This window comes from Rhincodon typus, chromosome 2, assembly GCF_021869965.1.
Source record: "Rhincodon typus isolate 14 chromosome 2, sRhiTyp1.1, whole genome shotgun sequence".
In the NCBI taxonomy this organism is placed as follows: domain Eukaryota; kingdom Metazoa; phylum Chordata; class Chondrichthyes; order Orectolobiformes; family Rhincodontidae; genus Rhincodon; species Rhincodon typus.
Window position 1 is genome coordinate 92,469,190 of NC_063333.1, and position 20,638 is coordinate 92,489,827.

General features: G+C 41.8%; 1 protein-coding gene across 1 annotated transcript; it reads right to left on the reverse strand.

Annotated features, from left to right (window-relative positions):
* Positions 1–9,977: 9,977 nt before the first annotated feature.
* eomesb (eomesodermin homolog b) lies at positions 9,978–18,955 on the reverse strand. The gene is made up of 6 exons (XM_020521276.2): positions 18,201–18,955; positions 14,709–14,863; positions 12,406–12,527; positions 12,147–12,305; positions 11,989–12,050; positions 9,978–11,884 (listed from the first exon to the last, which is right to left on the reverse strand). Exons 1-6 carry the CDS (start codon positions 18,953–18,955, stop codon positions 11,155–11,157), a joined length of 1,983 nt encoding a protein of 660 aa, XP_020376865.1. The 3' UTR covers positions 9,978–11,154.
* Between the last annotated feature and the right edge of the window lie 1,683 nt (positions 18,956–20,638).

Here is a 20,638-nt window from a genome sequence, read left to right on the forward strand (position 1 = left end):
CTCATTTAAATCATTAACATATATTGCGAATAGCTGGGTCTAAGTACCGATCCCTAAGGTACCCCACCAGTCACTGTCTGCCATTCAGAAAAAGACGGATTTATTCCTACTCTGTTTCCTGTCGACTAACCAATTTTCTATCCATCTCAATGCATTACTGCTAATTTCATGTGCTTTAACTTCACGCTTTAATGTCTTATGTGGGACTTTTGTAAAAGCCTTCTGAAAGTTCAAAAAAGCCTCTTTCACTGGCTCCCCCGATCAACTTCAGCTACTTACATCCTTGAAGAATTCCAGTAGATTTGTCAAGCATGATTTCGCTTCTGTAAATCCATGCTGATTGTGACTGATTTCACTACTGTTTTCTAAGTAGTTTGCTATAAAATTCTTGATAATGGGCTCTAGCATCTTCTCCACTGCCGACATCAAACTCACTGGTCTATAATATACTGCCTTCTCTCCACCTCCCTTTCTAAATAGTGGGGTCACATTAGCTACCCTCCAATCTGTAGGAACTATTCCAGACTCTAATGAATCTTGGAAAATGACCACCAATGCACCCATAATTTCTCTGCCACTTCCATTAGTATTCTGGGATGTAGATTATCAGGCCCTAAAGATTTATCAGCCTTCAATCCCATCAATTTCTCCAACGCCATTTCTCTACTCAAACAAATTTGCTTCAGTTTTTCCTTCTCACTGAATCTTGTGTTCCCCAACATTTCTGGTACAAAATTCGTGTCCTCCTTTGTGAAAATAGAAGTGAAGCATGAATTCAGTTTGTCAACCATTTCTTTGTTCCCAATTATGACTGTAAAGGGAGCTCCATTGGTTTTTGCTAATCTTTTTCTCTTTACATACCAAGAGACTTTTACAGTCTGTTCTTTAGTTCCCCACAAATTTAGTCTCATGTTTTATTTTTCCTTTCTTATTCAATCCCTTGAACCTTCTTTGCTAACTTCTGAACTGTTCCCAATCCTCAATTCTATTGTTTTCTTCTTGCTGATTTTTATGCCTCTTTTTGGCATCTAATACAATCTATAACTTCTCTTGTAAGCAATGGTTTCGCCACTGTTCTCTTTGCACTTGTGCCACACAGGAAAAAACTTTTTGTAGTTCAGCCATTCACTTTTTGAATGTTTGCCATTGCCTAGTCACTGTCCCATTCCCTTCAGTAACATTTCCCAATCCATCATAGCAAACTGGGCTGACGCCTCATATTATCATAGTTTTCATTATTAGGAGCCTAGTCTCAGGATTAACTATTTCACTCTGCACCTTGATGGAGAATTCTATCATCCACAAGGGCACTCTCACAACTATTACAATTATTCCTTTCTCATTACATAATACCCGGGTCTGAGATGACCTGTTCTCTAGTTGGTTCTGCAATGTATTCGTCCAGAAAACCAGAACCTACCCTAGAAATTCCTCCTCTGCAGTATTACGACTAATCTGATTCACCCAATCTATATGCAGGTTAAAGTCACCCATAAATTACTGCATGCGTCTCCGGTTTCCCATTTAATGCCATTCCCAACGTCACAGCTACAGTTTAGATGTCTATATACCACCTCCACTAATGTATTTTCCCCTTGGTATTTCTCAATTCTACACACATAGATTTTACATTATCTGAGCTAATATCTTTCCTCAATATTGTGTTAATATCCTCTTTAACCATTAATGAAATTCCACAACCCTCTCCTTTTTGTCTGTCCTTCCACAATACTGAATATCCCTGGATGTTTAGTTCCCATTCCTGGACACCTTGCAGCTTTGTCTCTGTAATCCAACTATATCATGGTAAAACTCAGCAGGTCTGGCAGCAGCTATGTACAGAAAGCAGAGTTAACTTTCGGGATCAGTGACGCGAAGTGTAGATAAATTGTTGCTCCGCCTGGAAGGTGTGTCCGGGGCCTTGGACAGTGAGGAGGGAGGAAGTAAACAGGCAGGTGTTACACCTTCTGTGGTTGCAAGGGAAGGTGCTGTGGGCTGTGGGGAGGTGTTGGGGCCAACATAGCCCCGAGGGAACAGTCCCTGCAGAAGAATGACAAGGGAAGAGAGGGGAATATGTGTCAAGTGGTCACATCCCATTGGAGGTGGTGGAAATGGCGGCTAATGATCGTTTGGATGTGGAGGCTGGTGGGATGGTAAATAAGGACAAAAGGGATCCTATTGGTGTTGTGGGAGGGAAGGGAGGGGGTGAGAGCTGAAGTGTGGGGGATGGGTCAGACAGGACTGAGCGCCAAGGTGCTGGAGAAGAAGGTGGATATTTCAGAGGTCCCTTTGTAGAAGCTGGCAATATAGAACACATGCAACAAAATGTCCACCTTCTTCTTCGACCGAGGATTCCCCACAACCATCCTCATCTATCATCCCACCCGCATCCTCATCCAAAGGATCATTAGCCATCATTTCTGTCACCTCCAATGAGATGCCATCACCAGATACATATTCCCTCCCCTCCCTCGTCAGCTTTCTGCAGTGATCGTTCCCTCCAGCACACTCTAGTCTACTTCTCCTTCTCACACCCCACAGCAACCGCAGAAGGTTTAACACCAGGGAGGCAATGGCCTAGTGGTATTATCACTGGACAGTTAATTCAGAGACCCAGATAATGTTCTGGAGACCTGGGTTCGAATCCCGCCACAGCAGATGGTGGAATTTGAATTCAATAAATATCTGGAATTAAGAGTCTAGTGATGACCATGAATCCATTGTCGATTATCAGGAAAAAAAACCCCATCTGGTTCACTAATGTCCTTTAGGGAAGGAAACTGCCACCCTTACCTGATCTGGCCTACATGTGACTCCAGACCCATAGCAATGTGTTTGACTCATAACTGCCCTCTGCTCAGTTAGAAATGGGCAATAAATGCTGCCTGGCCAGCAACACGATCATCAAAGAATAAAGGAGAAAAAAGCCCATTTACTTCCTCCCTCCTCACTATCCAAGGTTCCCAGACACACCTTCCAGGTAATGGAGCAATTTACCTGTACATCACTCAATGTAATCTACTGCATTCGCTGTTCACAATGTGGTCTGCTCTACATTAGGGATACGAAACGCAGAGTGGGCAACCACCTTTGTAGAACATCCACAATCTGTCCACAAGAATTTTCTGTTACCTGCCACTTCAACACACCACCATGTTCCATGGCCAACATCTCTGTCTCAAAGATAGTAGGAACTGCAGATGCTGGAGAATCCGAAACAACAAGGTGCAGGGCTGGATGAACACAGCAGGCCAAGCAGCATGCTCCTATGATGCTGCTTGGCCTGCTGTGTTCATCTCTGTCTCAAGCTTGCTTCTGTGCTCCAGTGAAGCTCAGCACAAGGTTGAATAACAGCATCTCATTTTCCACTTATGGACTCTGCAGCTTTCAGGATTCAATATTGAGCTCAAAAATTTTAGGGCTTGCACCCCTTCTCCCAAGTTCTTACCACAACCCCACACTCCAAGCATTTTCATCACATGAGCAGTTACCACAACCAACTCATTGTCAGCCACTAATGATCCCCATTAGCAGCTATTCATATTCCCCGGCTGACCTTTAACCATCCCTTTGTCTGCCCAATGGTTTTTCTCTCTCTGTGGGTTCTAACTCCACCTATCATTTATTCCTCCCCCCAACCCTACCACACATATACCAACCTTTTCCTAGTTACAATCAATTCTGCTTTTTCCCTACAGATACTGCCAGACCTGCTACATTTTTTCAGCAATTTCTGTTTTTGTTTTTGATTTCCAGCATCTGCTGTTTGTTCATATTTTTTTCAAATTATATCATAGCCATTTGTATCCATTTGCATGATTAATTCATCCACTTTATTTTGAGTGCTCTGTGCATTCAGACACAAAGCTTTAAGGCTTGTCTCTTGAGAGTTCCTTGACTCATTCCCATTACTTTTTTTTAACCGTGGTCTTGTTTGACTCTGTCTATCTCTTCTCTTATTTCCTTTTCTGTCTTTTGTTCTTGTCTTTGATTCCCCTTCCTCTGACGTCTTGCAGAGTTCTCATCCCCCTGTCAATTTAGTTTAAAACCTCCCCAACTACACTAGCAAATACTTCCCCTCGGGCATCAATCCTTCCCAAGTCTGACCAGTTTATACTGGTCCCACATTTCCCAGAATCAGTCCCAGTGCGCCAGGAATCTGAAACCCAACCTCTCAAACCATTTCTTCAGCCAAATGTTCATCTGATATATCCTGCTATTTCTAACATGTGCACTGATAGTAATCCTGAGATCACTACCTTCGAGGTCTTACTTTTCAGCTTGGTTCTGAACATCTTACATTCTGCTTTTAGGATCTCATCCTCTTTTTAACCTGTGTGGTTGGTACTGATGTGTACCATGACCACTGGCTGTTCACCTTCCCCATCCAGGATGTCCTGTAGCTGCTCTGAGACATCCTTGACCCTAGCACCAGGGAGCGAACATACCATCCTAGAGTCTCATTTGCAGCCACAGAAATATCTGTTCTGTTCCCTTACAATTGTATCCCCACTCTTTGCTCCTCCCCTGTGCAGCAGAGCCAAATGTGGTGCCATGAATTTGGTGGTTGCTGTTTTCCCCAGAGAGGACATTCCCTCTATATGTTTTTCAGGAGAATGGCCACAGGAGATTCCTGCACTGTCTGCCAAGTCCTTATATTCTGCCTGGTGGTCACCCATTCCCTTTCTGCCTGTGGAGTCTTAACCTGCGGTGTGACCACTAATCAATACTTGATCTCTGATTCATGCATACTTCACAGTGTCCCCTGCTGCCACTCCAACTCTGAAACCCAGCAGCTGCAGATGGAGACACTTCCTACACTGGTAGTGTGTCCAGCTTCCCATGTAGAGCGGCAGGAGTACACCACAGCTTTGAGCTTTCCTGTCATGGCTTAACCCTTTAAATTGAACCTTTCAGAAAATGCTTAATATCAAATAATATCAATTTCACTCAGGGCCTTCCTTCCTGTTCCTTATTACTGCAGAACACAACCCTTAGAATTGATAAATCACAAAACAACCTTACAAACTGTAAGTGACTTGACCTTACCTATTAGTTACCAATCAGCTCTATCCTTTGGAGCCTCTATGCCTGCGGCAGGTTAAGACCACTCTGACTTTCCTGTGATATCACTCTTTATGTTTCCCCAACAAGCAGGACAGCTTCCCAGAAAGGAAAGGAAGAAATAGTGGAGACAGTGACCATCATTTTTTCAATCCTCTTTGGAGAAACGGATGGCTCAGGAGAACTAGTAATGTTGTTTCATTGTCTAAAAAGGGTTGAAGGGATAGCCCAAGTAAATAAAGGCTCAACAGCATGAAAGTCTATGGGAAATATTCTTAAAGACTCTAGAAATGATCATTTATAGAGGCACATTAAAAACAGCATGTATCTGTTATAGAAAAGCCATGTCTGACTAGTGATTAACTTTTTGAGGAGGTAACAAGGAAGGTAAATCAGAGTATGTTTTTAATGTATGTTGTCTGCATGGATTTCAGCAAGGCTTTTGACAATCTGGTCAGAAAATGAATAATTCATGACACTGACATTCTCTCTAAGTAGCATAGTGTTCCTAATGTCCATGCATGTTGCTTGGCATGCTGACACATTCACTCTGGTTTCTCCAGCTGCAGCCATACAGGGACCTTAGAGGTCTATGCAGTGGCTGGAGAAATTAAGAGGGGATATAGCATGGGACCCAAGTGAAAGTGGCAAATGAGGTTCAAAACTGGCCAAAGGCAGGAAGCAATTTATTTGAATAGGTGCTTTTGTAACTAATGCCATTTCCAGTGGAGTTCTACGAGGCACTGTGATGGGTTCCTTATTGTTTGTGGTAAATATTAATAACCTAGTCTTGAGAGGTTGTGATTATGAAATTTGCAAATCATATAAAAATCAATTATATTGTTGATAGTGAGGAGAGAGTTGTAGAACCGCAGGAAGATGTCAATGGACTGGTCAACTGTGCAGAAAAGTCACAAATGCAATTCAACCTGGAAAAGTTTGTGGCAATGCATTTGTGGAAAGCATTAAAAAAAATAAGGGAATGAACAAAAAATGACTGCTTTCTAAGAAATTTAGCAGAAGGGCCTTGGAGTATATGCCCATAGGTAGATAAGGTGGCCCAGAAGACATCAGGATAATTTCCTTTATTAGGTAAGATCTGGCATATACAAGCAGGGAGGTTATGCTGGAACTGTGTCAACACTAGTTAGATCACACCAAGACTACTGCTTACACTTCTGGCTATTACATTACAAGGATGTGCTCAAATTAAATAAGGTGCAGAGGAGATTTAAAAGAATGTTGCAAAGATGTGAGAATGTCAGTCAGTGATGAAGAAAGATTAGATAGGCTGTGTTGTCTTCTTTGGAACAAATGAGGGAAAATTTATTTCAAGTATGTTAAATTTTGAGGGGCCCAGAAAAAGTGAATAAGAAGGACCTATTTCACTTAGTTTGAGCTTAATAACCAGGAGGCATCGATTTTAAGGAACTAGAAAAATTGAGGCGGGGTTGGGGGGGGGGGGGGGAGGTGGGGAGTTGGAGATTAATTTTTCACCCTGAAGATAGTGAAGGTTTGGAAATCATTATCTGAAAGGGTGGTAGAGTCAGAGACCCTTGTGGCAATTTAAAACAAAACGCTTGACTATTACATACCAAGCCAAAACGGACCAAGAGTTGAAAGTGAGATCGGGCGGGACAGCTCTTTACACCATTGGACAAGATGGACCGAATGACCACTTTCTGTGTCGTAAATAGATCTGTTTCTATGCAATCGTTTACGAGCTGGCAGGACATTAACTACTTGAGGGCGATCTTTCGAGTAAAAATTGAGCAAGTGCTAATTTCCGCTAATTTTTGGGGTTTGAATTACTTTGGAAGTAGGCATTGTCAAAATATCGATTGAAGTTTATTCTTTCTCCATTTCGTTTAGTTTGAAATCATAACTTGAGTTTTAAAACAAGTGAGCTGAAAGAGAACATGGGTCCAAGGCAGCGATGACCAAAAACATAATTGTAGACTTCCTGTAAACATGTCCATTTAGTGAGACATAGTCCTTGTATAAAATACAATTAAAACGTCATTAAGATGCTCAGAAATTGTACCTTTATGGAAGGAATGTGTCCGCTCCGTTGTTGCTAGGTTCCATCTCAATTGTTTCTTAATTAAATAAAATGTTTATCTTTCTTTTTCTACCAGATTGTAATTTGGCCACAATGCCAGTCTTGATAACATGATCACGGGAAGAGAGATATTTAATATTCAGAACCAGTTCTTAAAATGTTTACTTTCGAGTTAATGAGATAGTTCCGTTTACAATTAGGAGCCTGACACTCGCATTTCAGAAACTCCTTCTAATTCGCGGGTGTTAATTGAAATTAGTTAAAATGAAATTTGGTGTTAAAAGCAACAACTTTTTGGCCCAATAAATTAGAACACTAGGAGCTGAAGCCGAGTCTGCGTTTAGAGCGTGAAAATATTCGGTGGGTTTTCAAATGTGCTGTTAAGAATGTTCCCATTCTGTTTACTGTTGTACCAGGCACAGAGGGCGAATCGGTATTCCCATTTTTATCCTATTTCCACCGCCAAACATTTAGAAATAGATGTCAGAATACACGCCTGGTTAAAGCAAATATAATTTATTGTTAAAAGTTAATCCTTTTAACTTGGGCTGTTACAGATAATGCGGCCATTTACAGAGTTTGACAGCAAACAGCATGAGAGTGTTTCTGGGTCTATATAATCTACACAGAGGCCGAATATGCAAGGTAATCTTTATTAGACAAATATTAAGTTTCATTTTCTTTTCATTTGTTCGAAGGTCGTCTGATTTCTCAGAACTGACTGATTCATAAATTTCACCAGTTTGTAAGGTGTTACATCTCAGAATTTCTGCTTTCTGCCAGTGGGAACTGAGCCAAATACATTCCACACCTTGGAAACCAGCTTGTTTCAGGCGCCATCTGATTCAACCAAATCGGTGCTGAACACTCAGCCGCCGTCATTTTATTGTTATCTAACCCGCTTCCGTTTAAACAAAGCTGCCGAAATCCTTCAGAAATGAGGTCGACATGCATTCCTTCATTTCTATCTTTCAAAAGTTTCAAATCCACATCTAAGTGCGAATGTCTCGCCCTTCTGGTTTTCCCACTGTGGGTGTTACGTTTCCGTGACACTTCAACGGTTAAAAAAAGCAACCCCCCCAAAAAAACACACACAGAAACAATGTTAAAATCCAAACAAAACAAACAACTCCAGCCCGAAATGTTTGGTTATTCCTGCATTTTGTTTTGCGCTGGGCTGGCAGAAGACTGTACCTTGGGGTTACACGTTCACTTTAAGAGGCAATTTAACCAGTGAACGATTACTCGAAAATCATCAATTAGTTTTCATTCATTTTTCTTTTTCTGTTCATCTACAAAATGGGTCTGACCTTTGTTTATACTCGCTGTATCTTTCGAGCGTTTTAACACATTAGGACTGACTTGTCCAAACAACAACAAAAAATGGAAATGCTGCTGATGTTGCAATTTGACATTCAAACATGAAACATTTGAAATACTCAGCAGATCTGGTTCTGTGTTTGTGATGGGAAAGGGACTAAAGGTGGGCCACAGAAGTGATCTTGTTTTTCCCTCTGTACGCACACATCCCTGAGCTGGCTGTTGATGTGGGAACCCAATGTCTCTCCAACACAGCAGCTGAGTACTTTCGATGCCACACACATTCCGTCAATTTAAATTATTTCCTGTCCTCTAATTATTAAATATTGTAAAAGGGGACGAATAATCGTTGTGCCTGGTGTAATGCAATGATGTACTACATTGGACTGCATTCACTTTATCGGATTCCACACTAGTAAAGGGTCAAATCGGATCAAGACGTGAAAATGCCAATATCTAAATGTGGCGTTAAGTTTGCGAAATGTTAACCCTGATTTTATATCTTTCGAAGATTTTCCCTTGAATTCAACACCAACACTCATCAAATTATATGAAAGGACGAGTCTGTAAGGTGAAAAATAAGGTATTATAAGATGATTGCACTAGACAGAATCTATTGGTAAGTATCTTGAATCAACCTGTATGGATGTGTTGTGACACATCTCCCGGGGAAGGTGGGCCTCGAACCCCACAGCATTAATTGCACGGTGACATACGGTTGAATTGCTCTTTTATTCTGAGCGTTCCTTCCGAGCCGCCACAAGATGGCGCTTGCAGACATCCCTCCCCTGCATTTATATAGCATCTTTAACAAGCGCAATCAAATTCCAACACCCACTTCCAAAATAAGTTTACAGGCGCTGTCAAAATTCACAAGGAGCCAATTTGGGAGTATTGTGTCAACCACACAATATCGCTGCACACAGGAATAAGGTAAAACTGATATGAGCCTCCACCCCGGCCAGCAATTTTTTTAGGCTTCTTCCATTGTTCGTGTGGTTTTGCACTCTCGCAAATTGGAACGTGGTTCAGAAGCATTTGATCTAACTGTTTTCGGAGGGCGTAAACCAAACAAAACAGCAAACAGTACAACCTGCGTATATGGAAGGACCAAAATAAACTGAGAAATTTTCCACAACTGCGAGATTGGCCATTAAAGTGTATCTGCGATGAAGGTGAGATCGCAAAGCGACAGAGATTTCGCACTGGTCAAACCGAATGGGAGAGAGCATTTACCGAGCGCGCATTTCATTAACCAAAGGAATGCAGCAGCTAAATGCTTCAGACAATGCGTCGATTCAAACACACAACAAAACAAAAAAAAACTCGTCAGTCTCGCCTACCGGCTCTGCATGAGCTACAATTTAAATTTGTCGTCAATTGTGGAACATTTGCACCATTTCTAGTTATCGAGATTATTTTTCCCGATTGCTTTCTTCTTTGTTAGACTCGCCAGAATTAAACCTTCACCATCACAAAGCAGGCGGACTTAAAAGAACATTTTTATTCGGAATTTTCTCCGATGATTGCTCCAACCATCAAAAATATTCCAAAAACATTTCGTTATTTCTTGGTGTCTGATTTCTCTACTTAGAATGCATAATTTGGAAATAATCAGCAAGAAAACCATTTTCCCACGAAGCCTGGCTGTGAATGTACAGTATTGTCAGTGAAGGGATTTCATTACACTGCATTTTAACTAATTCTTGAAAATCTGGTACTTTATTTTGCAAATAAACCACGTACCGACGCCATTTTTAAGTAAGCCCTGATTTGTTTTTTTTTAAACTCGTAGCAAATAACATTCCAAGACAATTTCAGACTGTTGGCTTGATTGTAGGGAAATGTAAAATGGTCTGAGTTCAGCAGGTACACACAGGGTTATTGTAGTATTGAAAAAAAATTGTTTGTTAATTTGCGGAGGTGCACATATGCTGACACTTTTAAACACATCGTTACTTGAAGAATGATTTGAATTCTGTGTGAGATTTTAATTTCCACAACTACAATCAAATGACCACCCGAAGCCTGATAAATTTGTAACTAAGGTGCCAATAGGTCTTTCGCTATTCTATTTTTTCATGTGAATGAGAATGGGAAATGGTCAGAATTATAAGTGCATTAGCTATGCATTTATCAAGACTTTACAAATACATTAGTTCCCTCCTCACAGCAACCCTTGGAAAGCTGAAATTATAGAGTCTGAACAAGTCTTATTTTATTGCTTGTGAAAAATTAATGCTTGAAAATGTTGTTTTTGCTTAATCTGTACATATTGATGGAATTGGAAAGGACTGGGTTTTATTCATTGAACTAACACTCATTTTCTTTTACACCATACTGCACCCCTTCTACAGTAGACTATAAAGAACAGGAACTGTACATATTTGTATTGTCAAATAAATAAAACCACACACAGTAAACGTCAATCTGGTATTTAAGCCCCTCCCACCAAGAAATTCCTCCTAAAGTTAATACTATATGTTATGGGACATCACATTCGATCAGACTTAGCTAGAATTTCTTCATCTTATCGCTTACAGCATCAGATAACTTTGGCACCTTCTTAAAAATTTGATTGCACTATTAGACTGTACAAGGTCAGTTCTTAAGGTGGAAGGAAACTTCAGTCTTTTTGGCACTCCTAAGACCATCTCGACATTTGGTGAATGGATTGGATATATACAGGCAAACTTCTCGGGAATACCTTAAGGGCTGGTGTAGAAAGTATAGTAGCCCATTGCTTTTGCACCATCCTTGTTATACTCTTTAGAAGTAATTGTCTCACATTTAATTGTTGGTGAACTTTCACTGCTAGAGTTGCCAGCTGAAACCCTTCTTCTCTTGCAGGCATTTTCATAGAGTCCAGAGTCTGAGTCCATGGATTTAATGGATGGTGGGGTTTCAATCCAAGGTGAGTTGGCTTCTTCCCTTGCTTTGTCCTCGGAGGACAACACTTGATCTTCAGGGAAAGCTGGTGGACTCGTTCTGGAGGACCATGTTAGCCCAGAGGCTATCTTTCTCTGGTACTGGGAACTCCTGGAACCCCAACCAAATGTTGGGTCAGGATAATAGCTCAGAGAATGAGCTGACTGAATGGGTAGAGGCTTGAGACCATAGGGCAGCAAGGCATTGGCAGCATAATCTGCATCGTAAGAGGTAAAGTCCAACCTATTGGTGCCAGGCTGTTGCACAGAGGTGACAAACCACCTCTGGGGAGGATTGCTGGACTCCTCGGTCTGTTGGGGGGACAGGATGCCACTTGTTTGGGGCACTGCACGTTCACCATTGTAGAACCGGGCTGATGGTATGCTGTTGGCAAACTGATCCTGGAAGAAGGGTTGCACGGCATAACGGGCCCCAGGCACTATCTGATGGGATCGGGGTGAATCCGTGGGAGATGGGGTCAATCGGTCATTTTCTGGAGTAGTGAACATACTGAGGAATTAAACAGGAAATTAGAACATTGATCATGATATCTTGTGATTTAAAGAACAAATTTATCTGAATCCAATGTTATTACATTAAAAGCATAAACTTACGAATCATAGTTGTCTCTGAAACCTTTGGCAAAAGGATTGTGATCTATCTTCAGCTGGGTAATCTAATGAATGTGAAAAAAATTGTGCAAAAATAAATTATCAGTTGCCAACAGTTGCATTAGCTTTAACAATTCAAATCTGCAATAAACTATACTTACATCAGTGTTCTGGTAGGCAGTGACAGCAATAAACTGCGATTCTGGGAATGTATACATTTGTGTTTTTGAAGAATCAGATACGTCCTCTACACCATCTTCATTCACCTCCACGATATGAAGGCGTGGTTGGTATTTGTGCAAGGACTGCAATACAACCATCTGTAAAAATGAAAGATACACAACTGTTAAGACACCCGCCACAGAGGGTTACTCTTAGTCTATCACATCAGAGATAGGTGTTACCTGTTCACTGGCTCACCTGAGTATTGTTGTTGGTTGCGCCCTTGTTGTTAGTCAGTTTAAGTTTCCCAAAGGAAATCTCTTGTCTCATCCAGTGAGCTCCAGTGTTTGGAGACTCAGGGTGGACATAAGATCTGTTACCTGAAGGATAAAGTGAAAGATGACATTGTAAGTAACAAGTTAGGAACAATGGGAAATCTTAGTTTCTTTTCTGATTTTTAAAAATATTAATATCAATTTCAAAACTGAGTGCAAATGAATGTTTTTTTCTAGTGAAATTAGCAAAAAATTGGGTTTTTAAAATACTGCATTTCAGTTTGATCTGACATGAAACTACTGCGACTAGTTCACATTATTCAGAAAAATGTTTACACAAAAGCAAAAGGTTGTAGATTGTGCAAATTTGAAAAGAAAAAACCAAAATAATGGAAATAAAAAGCCAGTCTTCATCCATGGACACATAAATTGTTCAAATTTCAAGTCTGTAAATCTTCAGCAGAATTTGTCAGAAGACATACATTTATCGTACCCTATCTCTACAGCCTTGCAGCCCCACATTGCAAATGAATCCTTTGACATTCAGTTGTAAACAATTTCAAGGCATCAAGGTTCTCTGGTCTGAACTTTAAAGCCCAATGCATTTCTACAGAATGTGTAAAATTGTACTGATAACTTATTCCACAAATGAGGAAGGAGCTCCAAATTTTAAAGGTGCAATACCCAAATTGCATACTGGGAAATCAAAGCTTGCTTTGACACCAAATTGTTCATGCAGAATTGCACATTTTAAAGTAGGCACAACTACCATGTTGAATATGACAGGGGCAGGTTAATTTTGACTTTACATCAGAAAGAAGCACTGTTCACAGTTTTGAAATAAATTAATGTTATTGATTAGACTTTACCAAAGTACAGATTAAGTATTAATTGTGCACATTTAAAAGTTGCATTGGTCCAGTGAACTTGATTTAAGGCCAAACAGTGGACACCCTCTGCAGATTACACATTTCTGAAACTGTATTTGCAGAATAAAGCCTAAGGCTATCCTAGAACATGATAACCTGCTGACAATTGGTGGATTTGAATCCTCATGATTTAATTGCAAATTTGACCAACTGACTGGCCTACTTTTATTGCTAATACCCTCTTCATGATTGCCAATTTACCGATCAAACACCAAACAGTCCTAGCACAAAGATACCCAGCAGTCCCTATACAATTACAGAGACATTGATGTGAGGTTGTTTTCACATAGATGAAAATATAACTTATCTTTGTGCATTTAAAAAACATAACATGAAAAACAACAGATAACTAATTCTGAACATTCAGAAAAAGTCATATCAAACTCAAAACATTAACTGTTACTCTCTCCATAGATGCTGCCAGACCTGTTGAGTTTCTCTGGTATTTTCTATGTTTGTTATTTAAAAACACAGTACCTCAACCAAAAGGAAACTTTAAGTACAGCCAGAAAAAGTCACATGCAATTTCCATATTAGGGAATTGTTTCTCAAATTCTCTGATCAGTACAAGTCTTTCTTGCCCTAACCAACTACCAACATTAGTAACACAAATAGTGGACCATCCAACTTAAATTTTGTTTAGTAATTGGCCCTACGAAGCACTCTGGGACAATTTATTATGTAAAACGCACTACATAAGTGCAAGTTGTTTTAAATGGCAAGAAATGGGTCAGGAGTGAAAGAGTGGCTGAAGAGTATGTGCAGCAAACACAGGAGCCATGGAGCGAATACAGCGTTCGGTGCTAAAAATTCTCATTTCATTATGAACAACACCCTTGACCCAGGCAGGAGCAACATCCCGTTATATGCAATCAATTAAGAAGAATAAGATTATAAATTTCTGTTCAAAACTTCTTGACAATCTTGACATGGGAGGCCAACCACCTGGACGTCAATTGTTTCCCGTCTGTAAAATGATGAGTTATTCCAACATTTTCTGTTCTTTCCAATATAACAGCAAAGTCCTGCGGATGCTGGGGGTCTAAAATATAATTGACTACACCGAAGCTGCACGGATAAAACAGGACTAATTGAAGATTACCTACAAGGCAATGCTTGCTCAACGATAGAAATTTATTAATGCCTAACAGTTGACAATTTACTGAATAAAATTATATTTGTTTGAATTGCGTGCCCAAATCTTGATGAAGTGTAACTTTATGCGCATTTCACTGGCATCATGTCTTGCCATTAAATAGAGGATCCGTTTCAGAATATACAGATAGATACAAACAGCTCTACGATTTACACAGTCCGCACAAGCTCGATGCTGCACAATACGCGCGCTCACACACACCTTGAATATGGTTGTCAGCTTTTCCGCAAGTCACCCATTTTCCACCTTGAAATCGCCAGTGATTGGGATCGGACAACACAACCTCCACAAACACATTGTAATGAGCGGTTGGGTTGAGAGCAGAAATATTGAAACTCAGGAAGGGGAACATACGCCTGGGAGAAGCAAAGAAAATAAACAACAAAACGATACAATACCAGAAATGCTTAAAAAATAAACGACAGAAACCCGGATCGGCAGTGAATATTGAACAAAACCAGAGAATCTTCAAATACTCAGCCAATCTGACATGTAAAAAGCAAACGCAGATCTGAAAGCTTCACTCTGTTTCTCTCCCCACAGATGTTGGTTGACTGCTGAGTGCTTCCAATATTGTCGATTTGCATTTAAGCCATTGCAGTCATTTGCTTTGGCTGTAGCGAGAAATAAGTTTTCTCCTGTCATCGGCATTGAGGAGCGTTAAACATGCGCAGTCACGTCAGATGGGCCAGAGTAATATACTTTGACAATAGTCTCATCTTAGTGATAATTTACAGGATATGATTCCTGATCTAACAGGCGCAAGTAACAATTGCTTTGAACTTTCAACATTGACACACCATCAAATGTTTTCTGAAGCGTGAATGACTTCGAGTACGCGGAAGGAGGCATATGCCCAAAACAATGCCCGCCGAGTTTTGCACTCTTTTTGTGACTTCACTAGTGTTGAAAATTGAGTTCCTAAATGACAGCATGTTAAGCGCGCCGTTTGGTGCACAGACTCTGAACTGACCTGATGTTAACGGCTTTAAGGATAGGACCGTTATCAAATCTGGTCCACGGGCTCTACTGTCCGTGTTCATGAACCTGGGGAGTACTGAGCCTCTCCGTTTCAATATCTCCAAGATTCATTGTACGAAGGTGGCGGATGAGTAATTTAATACAAAGATTTCAATCTAAAGTCCACTACATGCTGACAAGTATGTAACTCTAAATAAATAACCTTGTGTTTCTCGGCTGAAATGTTGCAATTTTCCAGTTAGGAGTATTTCACAAATTGTAGCAAGACAATGCCGGGCATTTATAGCCCACTCAGACATCTTAACATTTAATCATTTCTTGGGGCAAACCAGATTGCTATTGGAAATACGAAATTAGAGACGAGATTGATTTAAGCAAGTACACACAAACTGTACAGACCTATTATTATTGAAATGAGAAAATTGGGTTTAATTATTATGTACTTATCCGGATTGATGTCTCCCACAAGGCATTAAGAAATATATGAAATATCACTCATCCCAAATAAATACATCAAACAATTCGTCTAATTGAATAAAAAAAAGATCGGGTACCGATTTCAATTAATCCATCATTTAAAAAACCACAATTGGGATAGATTGATTACTCTCGGTGCTGGCGTCTGTTTGATACAGGATATCGGCCCCACTTTATTAAAGTACTATATAGTAGCATTTAAACAGATGCTCTTTTCCGACATAAAACTGGGGTCCCTTTCGCAGTGGCGAAAAGATGTCAGCTCCAGCAAACAACTCGTGTTCACTGACGCTCCTGTTGCACTGACACTGGGCGCGATTGAACATATTGACTCTGAATTGGCTGCTTTGAAAAGTGGCCACACTATTTCATAAAATATTCCGGACCAGATCCCCAGGTACAGGCCCTGACAGGAAATTCGGGCTAGTCTATCATGAATAACTGATCAAATATGAGTGATGGACCTCAAGCAAACGGGAGACAACTGGAACAGCTGGAGTTAGCTTCATAACACCCCGTCACTGAGGAAATCAGTAATGACACTAACAAAACGTGATTTCATTTTCTTCTCTCCACCAATGAAACCAAAACTGGATCCAGACGTTTAAATGTGTAAAAAAAAACACACACACAATGTACTTTGTTTGGGTAAGAGTGTGAACTTCGAAGTTACAACCCAGTTAAATGAGCTATGAAACTTCTACAGGCAAATAGAGAGGATGGGAATTAGGAAATAATAGGGAAATTTCATGGGTGAGAGATTGTAGACACCTCTCTGATAGCCAGCCCATGTAAAGGTCTTCGACCTGAAACATGAACTGAATTCCCCTCTCCACAGATGCTGCCTGTTCCGTCGAGTATTTCCAACATTTTCTCTTAACTTCAGCTTTCCAGCACCCGCTTTCGAAAGTACATACGCCATTCTGTTTGAACCCATTAAACAGACCTGGCGAATCTATTAGTACATGTACCTCCTTCGGGTGACCTTGTGGAAGATTATTAGACTGGATAACGTGAGTAATCTGCAATTACCCCGATCTCTCAGATTATCAGCGCAAAAAAAAGGCGAGATGAGCCTCCCGCTACATGGTAGTTTCACCCTTCGAACGTAAATCTAAAATGTATATGGTGTGCAAATACCATTATAAATTGCACATTTCACCCAGCCCCACATACAGTCATATCACCGGGGATCTTCCTACCTTAAAATCGTCAGTATTGGAAACTGTAAATATATAATTGATTTTGGGACTGAGTGCAAATTCTCCCGCAAATCAGAACGCTCCCAGGCCTTTACATAGTAAAAGAGATGGTCGCTATCTCAATGCGCTCAAAATTAAGGCGTTAAAGAGTTGATTACATACATCAATCGAGATTCCGTTAGGGAGACTTAATTTCTTTCAAAGACATCAGCTTCCTAGTTCTCTAAAAAACAGAAAGTCAGGCGCCAGTGTCCTGGTTCCGTCATTGGCCAGTCTTTACAGAATCCTTAAATAACGAAATATGTCAGACATCTCTGGGTTACTTAGAATCTGACACACATCCCTCAGGCTCTGAAGTAACTCTGTGGAGTCCCAGTTTGAGAAAAAGACGCCACTTCCAGTGAGAACAAGCCAGGCTGGGATGTAAGGATGGTCATCAATCAAATCTGCACATTTACAGTCGATTCGGCGTTATCTATCATCATGAATACTCTCCAGAATGCAGCAGATCTAACTCCTGCGGGAATTGGAACCTGACCTCGGCAATGGCCTGGCACAGCTTCTTCAGCAGTGTCTTACTGTGGCTGGGAGATTGTATCGCGGCTCCAGGACACAGAACCAGGTGTGTCGTTCACCACAGGTACCCCACATTACACAGCAACACTCCTGAATCTGCAAGGGTCTTCTCGATTGGAATAGAACAAAATCTAAACATCAGACCTTTCCTAATTCTACGAGATGTGGCTGTCATCTCTAATGCTATTGAGGCTTGGCGCGTCTTAGACTGGGAAACAACTTGTTAGCACCGTTACCAGAGACAGCTCAAACAGCCCGGGGTAACGGGAGATCCTAATTAAAAAGTCTAAGATTATCATGCAAGTTTTTATTTAAAAATATAGTTAAGTCGTTCTCAGGACTGACATTTCACAGCTCAAATGAAATCCTATAACTCCAGAAAAGTGCTGTTTAGCTGAATGAAGCAAGGCTAAGGTGAGGGGTAACCGTCGATTTCCGAAGAAGTCTGATGCCTTACCTGCCCTGTTTGGTAATGATCATCTCGGTCTGGTGCCGGTGAAATTTCAGCCAAAGTGCCCGATTGCAGAGGTAGACCTGTGCCCGGGTCGGGTGCGGGATGCTGGGGGTGTACTGTGGATAGAGCGGTCCGCTCTGGTAACCGTGTCCATACTGAGAGCGCCCTGAGCCGGGGTACGCTGGATAAGCCGAGGGGGCTAGAGCCTGGGCTCCGGCCGGCGTTAAAATCGGATTGTAGGCGCCGTTGCTCAGCACGGAGTGAGGACTCAGGTAACGGCTGGCCCCGTTCACCGGGAAAGCTGAGGAGTGTTGCCCGGGGTATGGCAGCAAGGAGCCAGGGTTAGGCGCTATCTGCTGCTGGGTCTGCGCCTGGTGCTGGTGGCCGGGGCTCAGGTTTTGCGGGGCCACGGGAGACAGGAAATACCGATCGGGCCCCAGACTGTCCAAACTGTAGCGAACTTCTGCCAAGTCCTCGTCCGCCGCCCCAGACGGGGAGCCCTTGGCCCGGTCTGCGGCCGCCGGCGCCCCTACTTTAGCCGTGCTGAAGCTATGGCTCTGGCTATCTGTCAGCATCCCGGAGCCGGCGAACTTCTTGTGGATAACGCCGGTGTCCTGGAGACTGTCGGCCCGCTCGCTGTCCGGGAAGTCGAGCTGAGAGGATGCCGGGCTCTGGCTTTCGGGAGATGAGGATAAGCTGTAGAAAGGTTTGGGCAGGTTGGAGCTGGAAGTGAAGCATCGTTCTGCTAACTGCATCATTCCGAATCCAAAACCCAACACCACAGCCCCCCCTTCCCCAGGTCCCAGCAAAGCCCCACCTCGAGAGACTCACACACACTCACAAAATACAGTGCAGATCTCTGTCTGCGTAAAATACACACACATACAAACACACAGTCAGAAACCACAAGCCGGCAGCTAGTCTTCAGTGGGGCTAAAGTCAGCTTCTTGCAGCGTGCTCCCTCCGCCCCTCCCTCTGTCCCTCCTCCTCCAGCAATCCTTTTGCAAACACAGGCCCCTCAGCCCTCTGCCCCCAGTCTCATTGGGTGCGAGAATTCAGGGGTGGGACTAGGGGTGGAGTCAGGATCCCGGGAAAGTTGGGGGGGGGGTTGGTATGCTAACAAACAAATAGCAAACTTGCTCTCTCTCTCTTCTCCAAAACACCTTCCACCGATTCATTTTACACTCATAGTCTCCCCCCCTCCCCATCCCAGCATCCTCCCCCGCCTCAAGTATTTAATGATTTCAGGAAATGGAAGGCTTAACATGCTTTAAAATCAATTCTTCAGTTTCGAGCTTTTCCCATCTGACAATTACATTGCAACCTGGAGAAACCAATGCATTTTTTTTAAACCGAAAGCAGCATTGCGCGGGTGCTGGAGAATCTGAAAGAGACAGAAATGCTGTAAATACTCAACGTGTCTGGCAGCATCTGTTGAGAGAGAGAGACAGAGTCAATATTATGAGCCTGTGACCTTTCAGCAGAACTGTAAATCTACCCCTCGCGGAGGTCACTGCCTTTTATAACTCGCCCTCTGAATCGGCAGTAACCTGGTTTGATAAACTCTGGTCTGATAGCGCAGTCCACCGGGGAGTGGGTTCCCGTCCATAAGGCTGGGACACAATCATGACTTCGAAGATCGCTGCAGTTCTATTGTTGATATATTTTCGCATTCAGATTAACTTGATCCATAAACCCGATTTTTTGTTTGGCACAGTTGTGTCTTTATATAAAGGTGGCAGACTTTATTTTTCACGTTGTATATTCGAGGTAGACAATTCCATCACTTTGCATATTGAATTCCAAACCAGTCGGTCACAAACAACCAGATTTTAACCAAATAGAATACACGTGTCTTACAAGCAACCGTACCCTTTTCTCCAGCACTTCCAGGTACAATATTGGCCTCAAACCATTAAAATGAGTCAGAACAGAGGTATTCCGGTTCACTGAAATGCAACCGAATTGTCAACCCCTAACAAAAATACATGTTTATATATTACCGTTAACTGGATGAACTTTTCTTGTAAATCAGATGACAATTTGGTGCCTGACAATTTGGTGTGATTTCTGGAGGATTTCATAGACGTTTGGGTTCCATTCGCGACCCGAAAACGCGTCGGAAATTTCACGCCTGCGGTTTCTCTCGTTCTCCCCTAACTATCTGCTATAGTCACTGTTTGCAAACCGATCGCCACCCCTCCCCGACACTGCAAGTTGAATACTTAATGATTCGGGCTATTGCATTTCACTGCATTTTGTGATATCTTATCAGATCCAACGAAACTTTTCAGATGATAACAATTTCTTTACTGACATGTCTTTCTAGTCCCGGGGGTGTCACTAACTTTCTGCTTAATTACCCTCACTATTTTGTCATAGAAGTCCACACTAACCCTTACCCATGCGAAACTACTGGCCAATATGATTGCCATATCGCG